At 54.9% G+C, this 20,445-nt stretch overlaps 10 protein-coding genes across 10 annotated transcripts; 4 read left to right on the plus strand and 6 right to left on the minus strand.

Annotated features, from left to right (window-relative positions):
* Positions 1-3,017: 3,017 nt before the first annotated feature.
* BAUCODRAFT_54731 (uncharacterized protein) lies at positions 3,018-3,899 on the plus strand (the record flags this gene model as incomplete). The annotated part of the gene is made up of 2 exons (XM_007677183.1): positions 3,018-3,679; positions 3,773-3,899. Coding segments are annotated over 2 exons (789 nt in total), but the record flags the coding sequence as incomplete, so codon positions are not given.
* A 1,550-nt stretch (positions 3,900-5,449) lies between these two features.
* Positions 5,450-6,832, minus strand: BAUCODRAFT_33448 (uncharacterized protein). The gene is made up of 3 exons (XM_007677123.1): positions 6,551-6,832; positions 6,204-6,494; positions 5,450-6,152 (listed from the first exon to the last, which is right to left on the minus strand). Exons 1-3 carry the CDS (start codon positions 6,761-6,763, stop codon positions 5,922-5,924), a joined length of 735 nt encoding a protein of 244 aa, XP_007675313.1. The 5' UTR covers positions 6,764-6,832; the 3' UTR covers positions 5,450-5,921.
* A 630-nt stretch (positions 6,833-7,462) lies between these two features.
* BAUCODRAFT_33450 (uncharacterized protein) lies at positions 7,463-9,258 on the minus strand. The gene is made up of 2 exons (XM_007677124.1): positions 8,633-9,258; positions 7,463-8,566 (listed from the first exon to the last, which is right to left on the minus strand). The coding sequence occupies exons 1-2, from the start codon at positions 9,054-9,056 to the stop codon at positions 7,860-7,862; spliced, it is 1,131 nt and encodes a 376-aa protein (XP_007675314.1). The 5' UTR covers positions 9,057-9,258; the 3' UTR covers positions 7,463-7,859.
* Positions 9,259-9,280: 22 nt separating this feature from the next.
* BAUCODRAFT_33451 (uncharacterized protein) lies at positions 9,281-11,090 on the minus strand. The gene has a single exon (XM_007677125.1). The coding sequence runs from the start codon at positions 10,997-10,999 to the stop codon at positions 9,431-9,433; it is 1,569 nt and encodes a 522-aa protein (XP_007675315.1). The 5' UTR covers positions 11,000-11,090; the 3' UTR covers positions 9,281-9,430.
* Positions 11,091-11,275: 185 nt separating this feature from the next.
* BAUCODRAFT_33452 (uncharacterized protein) lies at positions 11,276-12,595 on the plus strand. The gene is made up of 2 exons (XM_007677126.1): positions 11,276-11,450; positions 11,526-12,595. Exons 1-2 carry the CDS (start codon positions 11,363-11,365, stop codon positions 12,392-12,394), a joined length of 957 nt encoding a protein of 318 aa, XP_007675316.1. The 5' UTR covers positions 11,276-11,362; the 3' UTR covers positions 12,395-12,595.
* Positions 12,596-12,979: 384 nt separating this feature from the next.
* BAUCODRAFT_33453 (uncharacterized protein) lies at positions 12,980-13,239 on the plus strand. The gene has a single exon (XM_007677127.1). The coding sequence runs from the start codon at positions 12,984-12,986 to the stop codon at positions 13,137-13,139; it is 156 nt and encodes a 51-aa protein (XP_007675317.1). The 5' UTR covers positions 12,980-12,983; the 3' UTR covers positions 13,140-13,239.
* Positions 13,240-13,791: 552 nt separating this feature from the next.
* On the minus strand, positions 13,792-16,040 carry BAUCODRAFT_88813 (glycosyltransferase family 59 protein). Its single transcript, XM_007677337.1, has 3 exons — positions 15,932-16,040; positions 15,190-15,877; positions 13,792-15,135 (listed from the first exon to the last, which is right to left on the minus strand). Exons 1-3 carry the CDS (start codon positions 16,013-16,015, stop codon positions 14,177-14,179), a joined length of 1,731 nt encoding a protein of 576 aa, XP_007675527.1. The 5' UTR covers positions 16,016-16,040; the 3' UTR covers positions 13,792-14,176.
* A 251-nt stretch (positions 16,041-16,291) lies between these two features.
* Positions 16,292-16,986, plus strand: BAUCODRAFT_33455 (uncharacterized protein; the record flags this gene model as incomplete). The annotated part of the gene is made up of 2 exons (XM_007677128.1): positions 16,292-16,354; positions 16,439-16,986. The coding sequence occupies exons 1-2, from the start codon at positions 16,298-16,300 to the stop codon at positions 16,982-16,984; spliced, it is 603 nt and encodes a 200-aa protein (XP_007675318.1). The 5' UTR covers positions 16,292-16,297.
* A 586-nt stretch (positions 16,987-17,572) lies between these two features.
* Positions 17,573-18,954, minus strand: BAUCODRAFT_33458 (uncharacterized protein). The gene is made up of 2 exons (XM_007677129.1): positions 17,734-18,954; positions 17,573-17,682 (listed from the first exon to the last, which is right to left on the minus strand). Exon 1 carries the CDS (start codon positions 18,789-18,791, stop codon positions 17,988-17,990), a length of 804 nt encoding a protein of 267 aa, XP_007675319.1. The 5' UTR covers positions 18,792-18,954; the 3' UTR covers positions 17,573-17,682; positions 17,734-17,987.
* A 148-nt stretch (positions 18,955-19,102) lies between these two features.
* BAUCODRAFT_33459 (uncharacterized protein) lies at positions 19,103-19,685 on the minus strand. Its single transcript, XM_007677130.1, has 2 exons — positions 19,345-19,685; positions 19,103-19,249 (listed from the first exon to the last, which is right to left on the minus strand). Exon 1 carries the CDS (start codon positions 19,514-19,516, stop codon positions 19,349-19,351), a length of 168 nt encoding a protein of 55 aa, XP_007675320.1. The 5' UTR covers positions 19,517-19,685; the 3' UTR covers positions 19,103-19,249; positions 19,345-19,348.
* Between the last annotated feature and the right edge of the window lie 760 nt (positions 19,686-20,445).

The following is a 20,445-nucleotide window of genomic DNA, read 5'->3' on the forward strand; positions in this document are numbered from 1 at the left end:
GCTTTGTCCGTCCGATCCGGCTACAACCACAACTCCGCTCACAGCTCTTCTGTTGAACATTAACGATTTACGAAGCATGTGTCGATGATACATGCGTGCTCTATACCCCCAATACCACAACACGTTCAATTCTTGTTCTTACTCTTACAACAGGATATCTGTCTGTTAGCGTTATGGCATAGTTTCGCGGAGTCACGTCGAGGACTGAAGGAATACGATAGATGGGAAAGGCAGCTTTGTGTAGCATATGTCGCCGCATGTGGGAAGGCACACGCTTGTTTGTTGGAGTGGGAAAGAGCATGTGAATGTTATAAGACACAGGCGGGCGTCTCTCTGCCTTCCGAAAAGTATAACCTCGTTGGCGAGACTTGTAGAGCGATAGCGCGGAATTTCAGTCTGTTACACGCCGAGAAATGGAGTGTCACCTTGGGCCATCGCTTCCACCCGAGACATTCTAGCTGTTTGTCGTGCAAATGATCTGTTCATTGAGATCTTCTCGTGCCTTCGTCCACATACCCTATCGTGGAACTGTATTGCATCGACGAGGTGATGTGAAACCGGGTTGGAGGGCCTCGCCAACCGTTAGAAAGACGTAGAAATCGGCCATCTCAACCAACTGCTTTCATCATGTCCAAAAGATCGGCTGCTCTCGGCTTAAGGAATCCTAGCCTTCTACACCACCACGAACAGATGATGTGGCCAGAACGACTTACCAACTAGCTGCGAGCGACAAGCGGCCAATATTGCGGTGGGTATCACGAATAGTGTAATCGTGTACACTGTGGTCGGGGCGAGGCAACCAGTGCCACATCGCTGAGGTCTCCGACCCCAAGTCGGCTATTCGAGCCAACAAGCAGACAGTCTAACACGTGTTGACAATGCAATCCGTGCTTATAGAGCATGCAGTCGGCACAGTTTCCTTGTGGCGGCTCGAGACCAACTCCTTAGCTACGGGCGGCTGCTCGTGCTATTTGAAGCGCATGCAGTCTCCCGGGCAGCGAACAACGGCGCTTAAGAGTGCATATCGAAGGAAGAGGCTACCTTTTGTACTGCCCCTTCAGCCTTGCAGGCGCAGCGGATCAGAGACTGCGCGCCATCCACGCTATACCGAGACACGGAAGGCTTCGAGAAGGCTTCGATGCAGTAGCTCTGTCAGGGATGACTTGCCAAGATACGCTGACGGTGCGCGAGGCAAGATAAATCTGCACCCTTTTCACCGATCATTTGCGTACTCAACGCAATTCCTTACTGCTGACGGCAGCTGTTACCGTGCCTACCCTAACTGCGTCTCAAAAGCTTGTACGAGTTAGGGACTGACACACAGCAAACATCGTGTTCATCGCCACACCATGACAGCTCACGCCACCTGGATTATCGAGCAACGCTGCGCCAGGTTTCACCGCACCCTGCAGGTTGCCGGCCCCTGGCAGCAGAACTGCTTACGCTAGAGAAGCTAAGCTGCAGGAGCGGAGTGGAGACGAAAGCCCGCCAGCTGTCGCGCCATCACGGTGCGATCATGGCTCCAGTCGTCAGCTTCGGAGGTTTCTGCGTGATCGTCGATGAGACACTGAACAAAGCTAAGTGAATGGGATGTCGGTCCGTTTCCGTGCAGGCACGACATAGTGACCACTCTCTCGCTTTCCGAGCGTGTTCTCGCAATCGGCAGGTCCAATTGCCTGGTGTTGGGAGGCAATATCTAGGAGGAATGGAGGCCTTGCTTTGCATCATTGCACCGTGAGCAACCACTAGAAACTCTCGCAATAGGAATCAAAGGCTTGCAACTCTGTAACTTGCGCGCCGCCCATCAGAAACCTAACGCATAGGCCGCATCTTCTACCTTCTAACGCTTTACCATCTCGGGATTAGGCTCAGCCGACATGCAAGGATGAGCAACTCCGTCTGCGACGCTAGAAGCGCCATCGAAGGGATGGCTATTACGTTTGGCGCGTGAACGTTGCCCGCTTCCCTTGTGGCCCGCTGCCAGTACAGAATCAGCGTCTACCTTCTCATCAGAGTCACTCGTTGTTTCTCACACGGACCTTTAATTGAAACTTCACTCTTGGAAAGGCCTTCCAACCCGGTCAAGGCTGCCTAATAGAACGACCTGTTGCCTAACCTCACATCAGCGATACGCCGCGCAAACCTCACGCAAGCGCCCACGAACCACCAGCCGTCTCAGCCTACCGCGGTCGTCTTACGGACCATTGTAGTATTCGCCTTTCTCGCTTTTTAATCAACAGCATATTGGAGCAGTGTGCTTCCCGGAACAACATCGTACAGTAATACCAAACATTTCAAGCGGACGCATCACAAAGGCTGCCCGAAACACCAAGTCTTGGTCATACAGCATCCCTTGCCGAAGGTCTCAAGAGCAGCCATACAGGTGCACCATCTTGGTCTCACTGCATCTGTGCTACGGTCTTTCATTACAACGTCGCAATACTTGCTGGAGAGACTTTTGTGTGGGTCTGGTGTCTCGTTCAATGAGAATCTCCCCGTGGGAAGCCGTCCGATAACGTTTCATGCTTGGGCGCAACGGAGTGAATCGAAACACTACCACAGCAATCGCAAAAGCAACGCTAGGTCTATTGGACTTTGAGGCATTCGGAATCGTCCGGAGAAGAAGCGGGTCGCAACTTACCGCCCGAACCTGGGTTCGATCACCGTCGAAGAGTTCTACGCTCGAGTCGCGACTTGCACGCCCGCTGAGTGAGTGAGTGCAGTCTGAGAACTGGCGAGGTCCACCACACATCAAGCTGGCGTCGATACAGCAGCCCCTGCGGCATCCGCTGTATTCGGTCGTTGGTAGGTTACGACCATCGAAACAGAGTCGCAACCACAGCAAAAGCCTTCCACGCGTTATGATATCGAGAAGGTCGTCCTCGCAACTATCAACCATCTCATCCGGATCGTCGCAAAAATCTACGAAGTCCTCTAAATCGCATCCCGCTTCCGCAGTGTCGGAGTGGGACGCTGACGACGAGGACGCTATGTCTTCTGAAGGAAGCACGTCGTCTACAAAACCACTCAGCGTTGCCATACCGAAAGTCGGCGAAATCCAGGGGCCGTACTGTCCGCGGAGACCAGCGTTACGCGAGATCCTGGCAAACACATCCCCCGCGCCATGGACGCTTGCAGCATTCATGGCATACTTATCCAACAACCATTGCTTAGAAACGCTAGAGTTCACCATGGACGCTGGACGTTATCGGAAACATTACGCCAAGATGATGTCAAGAGCGTCCGGCGGTGTGCCACCAGCGAAGGATGCTGAGTATGTGCAAGCATTGTGGCACCGGCTGGTGGACGCATACATCCGTCCAAATGGTTCGCGAGAAGTCAATCTGCCCTCTGACGTACGGGACGCGATACTTGAGCTTGAGTCAGGCTCTCTGCCTCCGACGCCGGATGCTCTGGACGCCGCTGTCGCCAAGACCTACGAGCTTATGGAGGAGTCGGTGTTGGTACCGTTTCTGAACGCTTACTACCCTCAGACCGCGCATCCCACAGTGGCGTCATGCCCTTATGACACTTTTGCAGAGGGCATACCGCTCACCGCCTCAAGAACCACGGACGCAGTTACCCACAGGATCTGCCGAGCGCGCAATTCGCCGCCACCACAGTCCGCGGTCGAGCCGCATTCGTATTCTTACGGCCCCCCGTCAGCGCTTAATCGCAAGTCAGCACCATCGATGATCACGACAGCCTTGCACAAGTCTCGCTTGAGCGTGAAGTTGTCACCGACGACGTCTGCCCCGCCCGCGCCGACGAGCGGCTCGGAGCTGCATTCGTTGTCTGAAGGCATCGCCTTTGGATCAGGCTCAGGGAGTGCACCAGGCATGACCGACGACAGTGCCAGCAATGACAGCCTGTATGGCGAATCCCCAATGACGCCACCGACTACTCCACCAATGGGTGACATGAGCCCCAAACGGGACTCTGGGATGTGGAAGAAGCTCGGTCGGCTTAGTGGGATGAAAGTTGGGAAGCGGAAAAGCCAGGGCGCGTTGAGGGAGGAGTAACGACACTGATTTGGCTTTGCATGATTGACGTTTACAGGCGTTTGTGGCCCACAAGTGGCATGGGAACGTCAAGCATTTCCCGAGCATCTTCTAGCGCTTCATGGCGACGCGGTCAACAGCTGCGGCGGCGTTTGCTACGGCGGTGGGATATGATGGCCTTCAGCAGGCTAGTCACGGTCAAGCTAATGCGTTACGAAACGATCATAACGAGCATGGTCCGGCGTACTTAATTGCTTGTAACATAGTTAGTCACCACGAATCATGGCCATCATGGTTCCGCATAACATCGGTGCTCTACGTTCTGTATTCATACCTGTTACCATTTCTAGCAGACTAGGATGGTACATGTACCTACACCGCATGGACAATCTCTATTGAGCGTACTTGTGTTTACTGAGTGTTTGGCCTTCGCTTGAAGCAGTGATCGTTGCACATCCGCAATAGGACGAAACGATCGACGCTCCACGTAAGTGGCTCGGCCTCTGTCCCCGCAAGCCGTCGTCTGAACCGCTCGACAAGGTTAATGACGTGGAACAACCTTCTAGTGGCCTTGTGCCTTCACAGACCCACGGATATCGGTGACGAGTGTGAGGCTGGCTGGCATCGGCTCTCTCGTGCGAAGAGGGGCCGGCATGGTCACCACGCTTGTGTCAATGCGTTACTGTTAGTGGAGCTGGCAACGTTCGTGGTTCCAACGTGTGTCTTTCCCTGTCACTGACTGTGTATCACTGCGAACGACATTGGCTGCGTTATTAGACGACCTCTGCGATCAGCGGCACGATGGGTGAAAGACGAAGCGAAGAAAGCGACTCGCTCTCTGCACTAAAACCCAAGCCGTTAAACTTCTCGCGCCCGAAACCCACCAGCCTCAATTCGAAGGAGAAACTATACCATGACCGGACCGGTAGTTCGACAAACGTGCGAGGCATCGATGCATTTCACGAGTCAAATCGAAGTCTACCCCCCGAACCACGCTTCTCAATCGACTCGCAAACCCCATCGTCGCAATCCGACTCGTCTCCCGCTTCAGAGTTCGCATGGGACGGCCAGCTGGGCGAGCTACGGTCGCGACGAAGACCAACCGAATACGACGCCAACCAGCGCTACTCGCAAAACTCGTCGCGCAACGCGAGCAGTACCGCAACACTCGGCTCAGACGCACCCCTCCTCGCCGAACTGCCCGGCTCCGAAGCACCTCCGCCGCTACCCAACAAACTCCCCAAAATCGTGAAGCGCACGTCTGTGGACCAGTCCAGCGAGCACCTGCCCGAGCTACCCGGGTGGGAGGAGACGGCGAGCCACCATACGGTCAGTGTGGACGACGACACCGGTTACGTACCAGAAGGTAAATGGAGTAGTTCGGAGTTCGATGCCAGTTCGCTGAGTCCTGCAGAAGTCAAGAGATTGCGCAAGAAGGGCATCAACCCGGCGTTGTATGCGGAGATGAAGGCGGCGAGGAAGGGGAAAGGGAAGTGGGTGGGTCCACTGGTTGGGAATGGGTTTATCGGATGATGTACGTCAGCATATTTGGGTGGTGTTCGGGCGTTGAGTGGCATACCCTGTATTGTTACATGAGGTGACGGTTCGACGAATACATAAAGTTTGCAGCGGACGGTAACCGCTTTGTCGTTCAGCCTGGCGAGGTGCATAGCGGTCGCATCAAGCATTCTTTCAGCTAGTCAAGTCGTGGGCTGTTAGAGGCGCAGTGTCTGGCATTAATATCAAAAGTGTCAGGGAGAAGCGCCCGTCAATGGCAGTCAGCTGCATGATCGGACAATATCGATAGATGAAATATATGCGTCGCTCCGCTGATTATTCGCTCGACCTAATTACTCAGCCATCCCGCTAATGTCACATCATGTGCGCTCAACGCCAGCACCTACGCCTAGTTCGAAGGAACTACGAATGCGCAAGCTTCTTGCCCATCATGTCATCGACAAGATCGCTCCACAGCTGCTTCATGATGCTAGCTTGCTCCTCCACTGGAACTTGCAAGCGCCGGATGTTGGCGGCGACACGATCGGCCATGGCATGGAAGTCGACGTTCAGGGCGTGACCGTCAGACATGTCAGCCATGGGCAGATAGACGGCATCTGCGGACATGGCACTGATCATCGGCTTCATCACGACCTGACAATCGTTAGACATTGCGTCGGAGAGCACACGGTACCGGTTACTCACCGTCTCAACCTCTGGTGCGTGTGCGCCTGTCCGCGGTGGAGTCATGTTGGTCGGGATGATAGGCACGCGGATCTGGCCCAACTGGTCGGTGTTGTCCGGGTCGGCATCTGGGAAGTAGGCGAAGTCGATTGTGGAGGTGTCGTTGTTGGTTTTTAGGGTACGGCTGACGTTGAAGTGGCGGACGGCCTTCGGCGCGCCCTCAGCTTCAGCGGTTGGTCGTCTCGACTGCTCGATGGCAGTGCTGAATGCGCGGGAGTTGGCGAGCTCGTGAGCATTCAGGCGCGAGATGAGCTGGAAACTCGGGTCAACAAGTGCCTGGTTTGGTGAGATTGTACTCAAGTACGCACATCCGACTTCGAGCCGGCAACCTCGATCTTCCGCCTCTTGCACTCTGCACGCAGGCCGGCGATGTCGGTGGGAAGGTTGAGCACTGGGCGCTCCTTGGTGAGCACAGGCGAAGCATATGTTGCTGGGCCGGTCATGTGCAAGCTGCGAGTCTGTCTGCTGCCACGAGCCAAGTTCCTCAGGGCGACAAACTGCGTTGCTCTCGGTGCTGCCATTATGTGGTGTGGTGTGGTAGAAGGATGATCAGGAAACTGTGGTGGCGGTGATAGGTAGGTAGCAGGAGGAGCTCTCGACAAGCTTGGGAGACAAGAGGCGTATCAGGTGAGCGGGGGAGATGTGAGTACGCAGGAAGAATGTAACAGCAGCAGCACAAAGCACTTATCTCAGGGGGAAGCAGCAGCTTATCAGTGTCACTTGGGTTGCCAGCGAGGAGGTACGTGAAGCCATGTCCCTATCCGCCCACCACGGCAGGATGTTGAGAGCGTTTGCTGCGGTCCTTGCTCCCCCGAAAGAGTCGGTGAAGTTGAACCGTGCAGCAACCCAATGGAAGCCGCACGCTTGCGCCTCACCCGCTGCTCACTGCATCCCGCCGGCCAGCCTTCCGTAGACACCTTTCCCCGCAAATGCAAGGGATCGACGAGTGGTGTGACATGGACGAAGCATGCTGGCATCGTCAAAGTTCACCTCTGTATTACATCCAGCCGAGTATGCCGTGGGTGAGTTATGGATGCATGTGGGCAGCGAGAGAGGGACGGATGGCTTGACGATGGCCCGTCCTTTCAATGGCCCGCCCTCCGGTCCGCTCGGGGCGGTTACGCTATCATTCGGAAAGTGCTTGAATTAGAAACTGACAGGAATCCAAGCACACGACATTTTGGTCAGCGTGGGATGCTGAGGGAGAGACATAAAAGTTAGGCAGCAGTCCCTTAACGCTCGTCTGGCATCTACTTGAGTACTTGGTCAGCTGGCTTTGGATGTATGACTACTGTGCCGCACTTCTTCGCTTTCTGCCCATGTTTCAACCTTCGAGCAAGCAGCATTGGCTCGCTTCAGCACCCACCTTGTCCAATATGCAGCTAATGGGTGGGGAACCTTGAAGTCTGCATTAACCCACGTCTTGAGCCTGGGGGCGACTCTTGGGCTCGACCTCAGTGCAGTAGCCTTGATACACCGCCCTTATACTCGTTGTGGCTATATGCACCCTTTACGCTCGTGCCGAATGCCCGACGAGGTACACGTGGAGGTGATTCTACACAGCGGCTCACATGTGAGCGGGCAAAGTGGCCACTACGGTAGTAGCATTACCGTTTCCTAGAAGAGCGCCTTTGAGGCTACACTCAACAACCAGGCAGCATCCTGCCATCCGCCCCCGTCTGGCGCATCGTCAGTACGGGCCTCGATCTGAGAAGCTTCATGCTTGGGTTTTGGGTCTGCAACTCTCGGCTTCTCGACCGATCCTTCGTTGCCCTCATCCTCCGTGACCGTTTCCTGCACGCTGAACAGATTGAAGTTCATTAGCCGGTCAACAATGCCTCCCAACCCGTACGAGCGGCCTTCGGAGTAGCTCGCCACGTCCTTCTCCACTTCCTCGTCCGGTCCGTCACCAACCTCGTCTTCCTCATTGATGAAGTCTGCTTTCATCTGCACACCTTTGCTGAAGTAGTCAGAAGGGCCATCATAACCAATGGGCGCCCCGAGAGGCGTTCGCGTGCTGACGGGACTCTGCTGCCGGCTCGTTCTTCTACTGTTGGCTCGGCTGCCATATCTACTGCTCCACATCGGACTCTTAATACGTGACGCAGAAGGGTTAAGCTTCGTCTCCAGCCGTGCCTGACTGGCACTCAGCGCGGCCATCTCTTCATAGCCACCGTCATCCTCATCGTCATCGGAGTCGAGATGAGTCAGAGTCGTCGACGAGTCTCTCGAAGCCAGCCATGATTGCCCTTTCGCCTCCTGCAGTAACGCGTTGGTCGCTGCACTCGTGCGGGTAAGCCAGTCCTCGTCCGTATACTTCTTCGCTGCTCGTGGCGTGTTAGTACCCGTCACGCTTCGCCGATTGACCGGACGCTTCCGAATCGGCACACCTTGACCGGACAGTCTCTGCTGCACGAGCAGAGCTGCCTCGCTTTTCGCTTTGGGTATCTGTCCGCTCCCAACTTCTGCCCGGTCGCGACTGCCTGGTGTGGGTGCAGCATTGTACTGATACTGTACGTCGTTATCATACAGTGAACCTCGCCTGCTGAGTCCGGCCCCGAGGTTTCTTCGGCTGGAGCTTCTGCTGAGGATGCCTGGAGAAGTTGGTGCTGATTTGCCTTGTATGTACGAAGAGTGATGCCTCGAGAATGTTAGACCCTGTGCGTCTTCGTACGGACTCCTCGCCGACGTTTGCTTCTCTGGTGGCTCCTCGAATCGAGTCGTGAGCGGTGACGGCCGCAAGTCGGCTAGATTCGTGGTGGAGCGTTTGGAGCGGGAGGAAGAGCGTGGAATGTTGCCGCTTCTTGACTGCATGGCGAATGACCCGTCTCTCCCTTTCGTGCTTGTGACACGTCCTTCTTCTAAACGCACATCTCGTCAAGACGACGTGGCAATGCCGGGAAGTACACGAAGTGAGGAACAAGTGAGCAAACGACCACACCAAGGCAACCTCGACCGATCGTGGGGCCCCACAAGTCGGAACTCGGTACCGTGTGAAGCTTGCACTGACATGTGATAGTTCTATACACAAGACGACAGTCCAGGTCACGTACAGCATTCCAAGAGGGTAGCCTATCAACAGATATCGTCTAGCTTATGAGTAGCCAATCGGGTTGGGACCACAGACGTCACTGCCACCATCTCAGAGTAAGTGGATGTTTGTCCTCTGCTTAAACAATTAAGCAAAGCTACTCGCGACGTTTAAGGATAACGTTCAAACCCTCTTGCCTGACCGCCCACGAATTGTGCACGCGCCAATCCTTGTCCGGCTCCGCCAACCTCATGTCATACCGCATGACCAACGCTGGGACAAGCTTGGTAAGCTCGAGCATGGCAATGTGTCTCCCTAAGCATGTGCGCTTGCCAGCACCGAAAGATAGTATGTGCTGATCCATGTACTTCACCTTCTCTGTGTTCGGGTGGAGCCATCTACGCGGCTGCCAATCCGCAGCGTCGTCGCCGAATATACGCTTGTCACGCTGCAAGACCCATGGATTGATGCCGACAATGGTACCGGGGAGCAGATGCACGTCACCGATTTGGAGACCTGCGGCGGGCACGACTCGTTCGAGCGGGAGAGCCAGGGCGGGATTCAGTCGGATCGCTTCTTTGATCACTGCGCCTAGGTATGGTAGAGCTTGACATTCTGTCCACGTGCCCAACGGTGCAGATAGCTTCCCAGCATGTCGTGCGTCTTTCAGTTCGACTTGAAGTTCGGTCATTGACGATGGGTTCTTGAGCAGGTAGTAGAAGACCGCGCGTAGAGTCGAGCCTATGGTGTCACTGCCGGCATTGATGTTGATGAAGAGGTATGTTAACAGTTGTCGATCGGTAACAAGGTCAGGTTGCTCTTTCTGTAACACCAGATAGCGCGAAAGGAAGTCAGGCTTGTTTGGGGTCGTGCCATGCAGCACCTTCGCCCTCAGGGCAGGATCTCGGAATGTAGGGCCGTCTCCAGACTCGTCGTCATCTCCGCCTTTCAGTCTTTCCTGTAAGCGCCGTTGCCCGAAGCTGATGACGGGAGACGATACTGGTTTAGCGAAGAAGCGCAGGTAGATAGGGTTTTTGTACGTCAGGTAGTCGAGCCACGGCATTTGTCCCAAAACGGAACATCGGTCGAAGTTCGCTGCCACAGACGACACAATGTTCTCAACGTCTGTGCCCGACTCGAGAAAGCCGAGTCGCTTGGAGAAAGTTAGTTCGCCAATCACATCAAAGGCATAGTACTGCAGCCACTTTCCCAGATCACAGACAGATGCTGTGGATGCATACAATTCGTCCAACCTTGACAGGAAGACGGCAGTCGTGGAGTCGATCAGCGGCTCAAACTCAACGAGCGTTGATAATGAGAAGGCTGGCGCAATTGGCCGCTTCATAGCCGCATGCTGTGCCTCATCGGTCGTAAACACTAGAGAAGGAGTCCGTTTCCCATTGATAACGTTCTGCCAGACTGCATAAAAATCGGACTTGACGAAGCCCTTCTGGATGCCGTAAATGCTCTGGATCACGTCCGGCTTGCAAATACTGACGCAGTTCGGTCCGAGGCGGACTAGGTCACCGTACTTCTCGTGGAGCTTCACGTAGACGTCATGAGAATCTCGCCGCCAGACGACGATGAGTCGCCAGAGGTTCGTAAACTTGGCGAGTAGTGGTCCGGGAACGTCACGAACCCTTGCGTAAGTCCATGTCACTTGGTACACAACCAGTAGGAGGATTATGCTGCGAAGGAGAAGGGCAATAAAGGAGGTAGAGAACATGGTAGGGTGCTGTGAAGCGCAACATAAGCTCACCTTTACTCACAGCAAGGAGTCAATCACCCCGACTAGTAGCACCGAAGTCTACGAGCTATGCACGGCATCGCGTTTTGAGGGGTTGCGATGGATGTGGAGAGGGCGGAAAGGGAGAGCACATAAAGCTTCGGCGGCTTTCCGCAGATGCACCAGTGTGCCTTGGGCCACAAGGCATACATGCGTCAAAGCGCCCGCCGGCGAACAAGCCGCTGCCGGTGCTTTCACACAACATCCGAGTTCGACCAACACATCATCTTCTCACCCTGCCACGACTATCTAACGGCCAACTCGCCAGTGGAGCGACGACACAACACTGTAGATCTTGGCGAGATGAACACGCTGATTCATCACAATCCGCTGTCTGCTCCGCATCTCCTTGCTGAGGCAGCCACGAACCGCCTGACACCTTCCCGCTACGGTACGATCTGCCCATACCATGATCATGTATCCAGCAAACGTCGGCAGAATGCTGACTTCCACCTTCATTATACAGACTCCGTCCACGCTCCCAGCATGTCCGGCCGGAAACGGAAAGCTTCTGAAGAGCCGGACAATGACCGGATGTCCACATCGCCTGCCGCCTCGCCCTCTCTCTCTGCAAGGCTCCTACCTACTGCGACACCGTCTCGGAGCACGAAGCGGAGCAGGACCGGAGGGCCTATAGGGAGACCGCTGGCTCTGCCTCGCCTGCTTGAGACGCTATCGGCAGAGCAGATGCGGCAGCTGTTACAAACTGTGGCCGATCAGCATCCAGACCTGCAACAAGAGATTGTCACAAAAGCACCACGACCGTCAATAGACTCCACACTGTCAGTACTTGGCCGATATGAGAACGACTTCCGGCGGGCATTTCCGCTAGGCAACAGGCCTACATCGGAATACACGTATAACCGCGTGCGGCATCAGCTTCTGCAGCTCATGGAAGCGCTACGGGAGTATACGCCTCACTTCTTGCCACCACACGAAACACAAACGATCCTGTCGCTCAACTATCTTAACGAAGTAACGAACATGATCCACCGCCTACCAGATTGGGACAGCTTCCAGCATCAACGACCCAAGCAGGATGCGTACGATGAGATCAGCAAAGCGTGGGCGCTAGTAATTCGAGAAGCGAGCAAACGCGCGGGTGGTTTCCACTTGCAGTTCGGCGGATGGGACCAGAAGCTGGTGGAGCACAATCAGAAGAGTGGAGGGAGGTTAGAAGAGGCAGTGAACGAACTGCGGTCTGCTCTTGGGTTCATGCAAGCTGGTACGGCAACAACACCGGCTGGCGCAACAGAGGAGCGGGCAAGCATACGGCAGCATTTGTTCTCGGGCTCGTATGGGCAGGAAATGGGCGTTGGAGCGGGCCGGTGGTGAAGGAACGACGCATACGAAGTGGCATCCCGGAGTCGCTCAACATGAGCGTTGCGTAGAAAGCGTGGTGTTGGTGGAGTTTAGATGAAGTCTGGGTATTGGCGCGGCGTTCTATCTACACCTTTGGTACGCATGTCTACGAAGATAACGAATTGAGATTGTGACCTTTTTCCGTAGTCGCACGTGCAATGCTGACTTCACTCGCACCTTCCCCTCTGCACTTGTGGCGCTACGCCGGTCCGTTGATTCCGCTTCTCACCGTCACGCATATACTGAATGGTGCTACGTTTTCTTTGACACCGCCACCTACATAACTGGCTCAGAGTTGCAGCTCACTCCTAGGGCCGAGGAAGTCGCCATACTACTCGCGACCAGACCAGACGGCCGTCCTCACTGAGCTCCCTGGCACGGTGTGCACCGTCAACGTCGATGATCAGGATTTGCCAGAGTACAACGACGAAGACGCTACGCCGGAGCCGCACTCTACGACTAAGTACATTGAGGCGCAGTCAGATGTCTGCTTCTCAGTCGTCACCCGCGTTGACCGGGGCGTTTCCCCTATCCAAACAACACGATCAGGCTGCAGTTCTCCATGGATGGGCAATACATCGGTTATGTCTGCTATGATCCGCAACTATTCATCAACCACCCTCGCCAGGAAATACGCGCCCTCCGTCGGCCGCGCAACGGAACGGTTTCCAATACTACTTTCAGTTCTCCAAGTTACAACTCAATGAGTAACATGTAATAGGATGTGTAGCTGCGCGCTGATACTCTGTAGCTGAAGGACACGCGCACAAGACCCTGTTCGAGAAGCTCTGAGATCTGGGCACACTCGAGGTGAAGTATGATCGCATTCGCTGGGGCGCCCAACAAGCAGTCTCCGTGAGCGAATTACCAGCTCCGCTACTCACCAATGATACCGTTGCGGAGAAGTGCCTAAAAGGGAAGGCGATCTCGCACCAGGCAAGGCGCGTTTCGTCGACATATGCTCGTAGAGATGGTGGTGTTACTGACCCTAATGCTGTTCAGTCTCAGCAGCGAGAAGACTACGAAGTCGACCTACAGATCAGAGACTCGTCAGCGCATCCGGCTTGGAAGTGGCCCAATTGCCACGTTTCGCTTCAAGTACAGGTCTAGAGGTGGGACTGGCAGCCATTGAGCAGGCAGACCAAGACTGACGCGAAGTAAAGATGCGCTCCAGAGTCTCGGGACTCTACCGCGCACCCCGTCACCCGTCCCACTCGAAGATAGAGACATCGGTGACCTATCACCGGAAGATATGCGTGAGCTCCTGCGGCGGCAGAAGGTATGTCTGACGAAGCACTCACGTGGATCGCGGCTAATACTCGTGCTCAGGCGCAGAAGACGGCGGACTTACCCACTTTTGAGAAGGAACCCAACATCAAGAAAGAACCCACGATCAAGAAGGAGCTCAAGAGAGAGCGTGATGAAGATGTGGAAGATGACAACGACGACATCGAGGTTCTTGAACATCGCCTGAAGAAAGCCTGCCGCACGGCCGATGCCACCGTGATTGAGCTACTTGACGACTAGTGAAGTTGTAATTAAGGCTGATCAGGTCAGGTCCGATACGTGGGAGTGGGCCCGTGAGTGCGACGCCTGGCCACTTCGTGCGTCTCGTCGAGCGAAGCTGCCCACAGATAGCTATAGCATATAGCGCAGCTCTCCACATCCTTAGACCATGGAAAACGGTGGGTGCGAATACTGGAAGCCAAGAGTGACTGAAGTGTCGTCGCCACGACTTGTCAAAGATAGCTCCATCTACCACATAAAGCGCTGTACTTTGCCCGGCTCTTGCAGCCACGTAAAGCCTCTATACAAGAACATGTAGCCGGTCACGGCATTAATGAATAGCAGCCACACAGTCTCCAGCCACAGCCGGTGATCGTACTCTTCCCACAATGACGAGAAGGTCAGTTGTGCTTGGGTGCCTTCCTTGGCCTTTGAGCCCTTCGGTGGCGAGCGTAGTGGTACATGCATACGCCAGAAGATCCACGGCAGAATGAAGTACCTAGGCTCCACCAACGGCGCGGTGATCAGCTGCAGGGCTGTAGTCATAAGCCAGACGAGGGCGAACGAGGTGGTCGCCGAGTGCTGGCCATCTGGTAGAGGTAACGGCCGGCCTTCGCGAGAGTCGGAGCGCTGGAATGGGTAGTCAGCAGGAGGTCCGCCTCCTAGTGTTTGCAAGCACGCCCATGCGCATATGATATACACAGGCGTGACAGCGTAGCGTATCCACCATGGGTCCAGTAGGTAGCGGAATACGTAGAAGATGTAATGGCGGTTGTCCGCCCGAGTGAAAGGGTGAACCACAGTATTGCCGTATACGGTAAGGCAAGCCACGCCGAGACCGAGTCCCACCAGCCAGAGCCGTGGAAGCAGACGACGCCGCTTGAACGTTTGTGTTGATTCTAGGCTGGTAAAAGCCGGTAGCCAGGCAAGGAATGAGACCGGCATCAGCAGCAAGTAGGGGTAGAGGAGCGGCCAGGAGAAGAAGACAATGAAGGGCCAGATGTACAGCATTTGCGGTAGATGCAGCGCCGCAACATGGTTCGATTTGTCGCCCAGCACGACGCCGCCGTTGATGGAGACGAAAGCGGCGAACACGATGAGCAGCGCGAGAAAAGGTGCGAGCTTTACAACGACCCGGATAAGTCGTTTGGGATGTGTGACTAGCTTGGCGGTGCATGCTGTGATGGAGACGAGCGTCTTCACAAAATCTGAATAGCGTCAGTTGCAAGTGCAGCTTTCTGTTGCGAAAAGCAAATACAAACCGTCCATCTCGGCATCCTTCATCGGCGGATCGTAGACGACCTCCAACTTCCAGCTCGTCTTCGCAATGCTGTAAATATTGTCGCCAAACCCCTCCGTTCGGCAGTACATCGAATCCTTCACCGCCTGATGCCCACGATCAAGCTGCTGCACTAGAGTAAGGCCGGCCGGAAACACTGCGACCCAGAAGATGTTGGTCTGTCGGAACAGCAGGCTTGCAAGTCCAACCATGAAGAGTGCAAGAGAGCGAGCCCACGCGGAGGAGTCTGTATGGTGCAGGCCGGGAAGGAACAGGTAAGAAACCAATACAAAAGCAGCCGACCATATGTCTGTATAGTATAGCGCGGAGAAGAAGAACAATGGTGAGAAAAGCGCGATGTTCAATGCGGCGTGATCGAAAACGAAGCTGCGGCTGGCGACATCATCTCTCGTCCGCAAGGTGTAGGCTGCCCGGATAACAAGCACAAGCAGTATAAGTCCAAGAACATTGCCTGCCCGTAGTGTGCCCAAGCTGCAATTGAGGGCTGAAAGGCCATCGCCTAGACCCAGGGACGTTTGGAAGAAAGCCGCGGTCTTGGAAAAGCCGTAGGAGAGGTAGTAAAGCCCAGGCGGTGTGGTGATCTTGGGATCCCAGATGTCAAACCGACCATTGCAGTAGCTCTGCGCTTGACGGACATGGAAAACTTCGTCCTGCCGATGAATGAGAAAGGCAGCTCACTCACCTTGTGATGTCTCACTACCTACGAGGTATGGTTCCGGAACCGTCAGGTTGACTAGAGACGACCATGCTGAGAGTGGGGCGAGAAGGGCTGCTAGTGCTTTCGCCATGACCGCTACGGTGTGTGGTATGCTTGGGGAAAGGGGTGAGGCTCAGTTACGGCTGCGTGAGGTGCAGCTCCACTGGACGGCTCGTCAGCATGACGTCCGTTGCTGTGATTGGCTGTTGCTGAAGCGCGTTGACTTCGCGCGTCTCGCCCGTATAACACTGTCACGATGTGAATGTTGCGCCCTTAGCTGAAGCCCACATATCACAGCAATGCACAGTGATACGAGATGGCGCTTCCTTTGCCGCCAGGCCTTACACCGAACGAGGTCGGCTTCTTGTGCGAGATGGAACAGGTGACAGTCATACCTCGGCAGAGACTTGAAGGGCTCGAACTGCTTGGAGTGAGTTGGCCATAGCAACGGCTGCTGTGTATGCGACGTTGCCGTCCATGATTCCTTATGATACGAGACTCATGCTGTTGAAAGGGTCCTACGGCGCCACTGAAGCCGCCATTTCCAATATCATTACCCTTGTGGCTTGCGCTCTTGCTGAAGAGGCAGCGGCGAGCGAATATTAGCCCTCCACCGTGGCTGCAGGTCGACGCTTTGATGCAAATTTTGGACTTCGAGACGGACGAGCGAACGGCAGAGGTCTTTTCGCCTTCGCCTGTATTACCGCGGGCTCGCAGCGTTGCACCCCTCGACGACGATCCGTACCTCGCACATGACTCGCTTGAGCTCTCAGCACCTTTTGTAAAAGACGAGTCAACAGCCCGCGCACAAGCAGATGCCTTGCCGTATCACTGGCTAGAGCTCAGCTATTTGCTTCTTGCTCATGCGCCCGATGACTTCGAGGACCCGGACAGGGTTCGTAAACTGCTTCGCGATCTACGTGAAGTGCGCATGAGTAAGCTCCGAAAAGGATTCAGAGTGCTCAATACCGGTGCCGGCGTGAAAATGAACGGTGTTGGTGGCATGGAGGTAGCGGAAGTTCGAGGCTTCGTGAAAGGCATGGTTGATGGGTTAAGGTAGGCTTGATCGCGGAGACCCCCACCTGTGATTGCGCTGATATTGCTATGGCAGGAGGATCAACAGGTCTCGTGAGGAATCACGCAAAGAGCGCGAAGCGGAAGAGCGTGAGGATGGGCTGGGAAGCAGTAGCTACCGCTATGATGAAGACGAAGATATGCTGTAGATCAATCGCCACCTTCGCGTGCACACTGCTTGGTCCAGGTTCTTTGACACTGCTTGTCCGCGTGACCTGAGGTGCACGATACCAGCGGCGTCTAAGTTCACTTCACATGCGTTGATGGATCAACCTACTGCTGACCACCAGCATTCGCCACTCCGCTACCGGTTGTGCACCCATTGCTTCCATTCATTACGACCAACACCATAAAGGCTACCGTCATAGCGATATATCCATGGCTTTCACGACGTGGGCCTATTTCATCCTCGTCGCCGCTATCGTAGCGGTCAACCACAAGTATGCCAAACCCTACGAAGACCACAAGGCAGAGCGCGAGAAGCGCGATGCACGTACCAGAAAGCGCTACAAGGAGCGCTGGGCGCAGGAGAAGAAAGACTTTGAGAAAAGCGAGCGCAAACGTAAGGAGGCGAAGAGGAAGGCGCGGGCGGAGAGGGAGAGATTGGAGGAGCTCAGGCGGCGTGAGAGGAGGTGGATGTATGGACGGCCGCAGTGAGATTGGTCTCAAGGAAGCTTGGTGGAAGTATGTGCGGTCCGAGGAAACAGACGGATGTAATCACTGACGTGTTGGCAGCACCACTTGACGTTACGGAACAGTCCAGCACCAACCGTTAGCAACACGGTACGACCAGCACTGTTATATAACGAGGCACTAAGTGCAAGCGTCAACAGATTGAGGTTGAGATTACTAAGGCATGCAGCCTGGTGTTGCACGATGCGAGTCTAGGAATCAGCCCGATACCACCTGGCGCTGACCCGCGTTGAGTAGAACACCATCTCTGGTTATGCTCTTGTAATCCGTCTTTCTTACATAGTCTGAAGCCATACTCATACTCGCGCCTCAAGCGCTTCCGACGTGCTGCCCATAGTCGATACACCAATCGTGAGACCAACCTCCGGCCACGGCTTCTTAATTGCATCTTGGATCTTGACGATGCTTTTCTTCGGCCCGGGGACTGCACCATTGACCACCACTATGCCGTTCTCTTTGTCGACCTTTAAAACCTTCAGACACTGCACCGTATGCCCTTCCCCACCCATGCGTCCGGGCATATGCTTGCCCGGATGCACACGCGAGCCAGACCCTTGACTAGCACCTGCCGAACCCATGGCGCGATGTGTGAGCGAAGTACCGTGGGAAGCAGGCTGGCCTCCCCAACCCCACCGCTTCATGCCACCCGCGAAGCCCATACCCCGCGTAATACCTCGAGCATCGATGTACTGTCCTTCCTGGAAGAGATCTGCAGTGATGACACTACCAACTTCTGGTAGACCGTCTGCGTTCTTCACCCTGAACTCGGCAAGATGTCGCTTCAAAGGTACTCCTTGCGCCGCATAGTGACCTCTCTCCGGTCTCGTGACATTTCTGGCCTCCTTCGTCCCGCATCCTACCTGCACTGCCCAGTAGCCATGGATCTCGCGCCGTTTGTGGCTGATGACCTGACACCTATCGAGCTGAAGAACTGTACATGGCGTGCGCTTGGCCGTTACCGGGTCGTACATGGCGGTCATACCCTTCTTGATGACCAGTGCGCCAGTTCGGTGAGGCAGCATAGGCTCTCTACGCTCGAATGCTGCCTTCTTGGAGGAGCCAAGCACAGGTAGATCCGGGCCATTGTTGAAGCGATCCATTCTCGTCTTCTGCCGCGGCTGGATGCTCTTGATTGTTCGGATGAAGCTGCGAGGCACTGACGGGCATAGAAATTGGGGTGGTAGGCTAAAAAGCCTGCGTGAAGCTCTGGGCGGCATCTTAGCTGATGGTACAGTGTATCGCACGCGAAGTCTAAGTGCCAACGCTCCCAAACCAGGAGGCACGAGTTTGGGGGAGTCGGCGTGCCATCTCAATACCCCGATCACGACTTTTGGCACGGACCTGGAAACCAGCAAGCGACTCTGCAGCTCAATCAATATGTGAGCGGTCACCAAACACACGCGGAGACTTCTGCACGTTTCAGCTGTGCGGTAGCGATGCACTGTCTCAGCCCTATGTCGTATACTCCTAAGCGAGGTCCTGGACCCCTCGTTATTCGAGAGATCTCGAGGACCTCGCGGCTACCGCGGCTGGTTCCTCCGATGATGTGATCGCGGTCTCGAATGGCAAGTATTAAAGACTCAGTCAATTTGCCTTTTGCAGCGCTGCCTCTTTATAAGTTCTCCGTTGAAGTAGTAGTATAAGAACGCTGACCAGATTATAGAGCTACCCAATCGCTAAACGTATTACACTGCGGCTGATTCCCTTGGCGTGCTTCTACTGAGTCAACCGTGTCAAGTAGCTTCACCAGACTGATGGAACGACCTCCTTCATGGCTCTGAGTCTGCACCATCGCTACTGAAGTAGGGTTCGCATTCTTCGCCATGGCTAACGGAGTGCTTTCGGAAACCATTTGCTAGCTGCAGATGCTAGACGTCTCCCGTCGCAGAGTCCGACTCGGCAAGTGGGTGCAGTATCAGCATGTTCGCGCAAGCCTCAATCCAACGAATCTAGCTTTTGATATGTTACATTTGAGTTCCCAGCGTTCGTGCTGGTAGTCCCGCCCACTATTGTCGTAGATGCACACAGTGGCCTTGCACTACCATCGTCGAGCGCAACAGCGGATTGTATGGCACGCTTCCCGGCTAGCAGGAAGTGTCAGATCGTAATCTGGATTAACATTGGTCGGTTCAAGGCGGCATATGGCGCCCGACAGCTCTGTCGTTGCGTTGGCGATCTGTCGAAGTGGGAAAGGCGGCACTGCCCGGCCACTGATGCTCGTTGTTTCGAACAGCCGCTTCGCCTGGATTGCAGATGAATTGACGGAATAATAGCCATCAGTCAGTCTAGCATGTGGTCTTCGTGGGTCAAGCAATTTGGTTGCGGTTGAAGGAGTATGACCTTCAGTAACCCTAACTGCTACTGCGGATCAGCTTCCCAGCGTCCTTGTCTATGCACTGTCTACGTTGGCAGCCGCTTGGTATTAGCCACTACTGGAGCGAGTAAGCTCATCTCGGTGTCACTAGGGCGCAGAAGCAATCTGCGGGCCCGGTATGATAGGCCTGACATCGTTCGATGTTGACCTGTTTATGGTGACCTCGAATACGAGTGGACACCTACACTGCGAATTTGTTAGAGATCTTCCTGGCGCCGCGGTACGTCCCAGGTACCGTAACAATTCGTCATGTCCTTTTTGCGACCATTGTTGCACGACCCGTAGCCATGAGGCTGTGCGCCTAATTTGCAGCTGCATAAGGCCCCTCAGTGAACATCACCCCTCTATTAGCAAAGCATTGCGCGGATGTCAGCACCGCT

Source organism: Baudoinia panamericana (assembly GCF_000338955.1).
Source record: "Baudoinia panamericana UAMH 10762 unplaced genomic scaffold BAUCOscaffold_5, whole genome shotgun sequence".
Taxonomy (NCBI): Eukaryota; Fungi; Ascomycota; class Dothideomycetes; order Mycosphaerellales; family Teratosphaeriaceae; genus Baudoinia; species Baudoinia panamericana.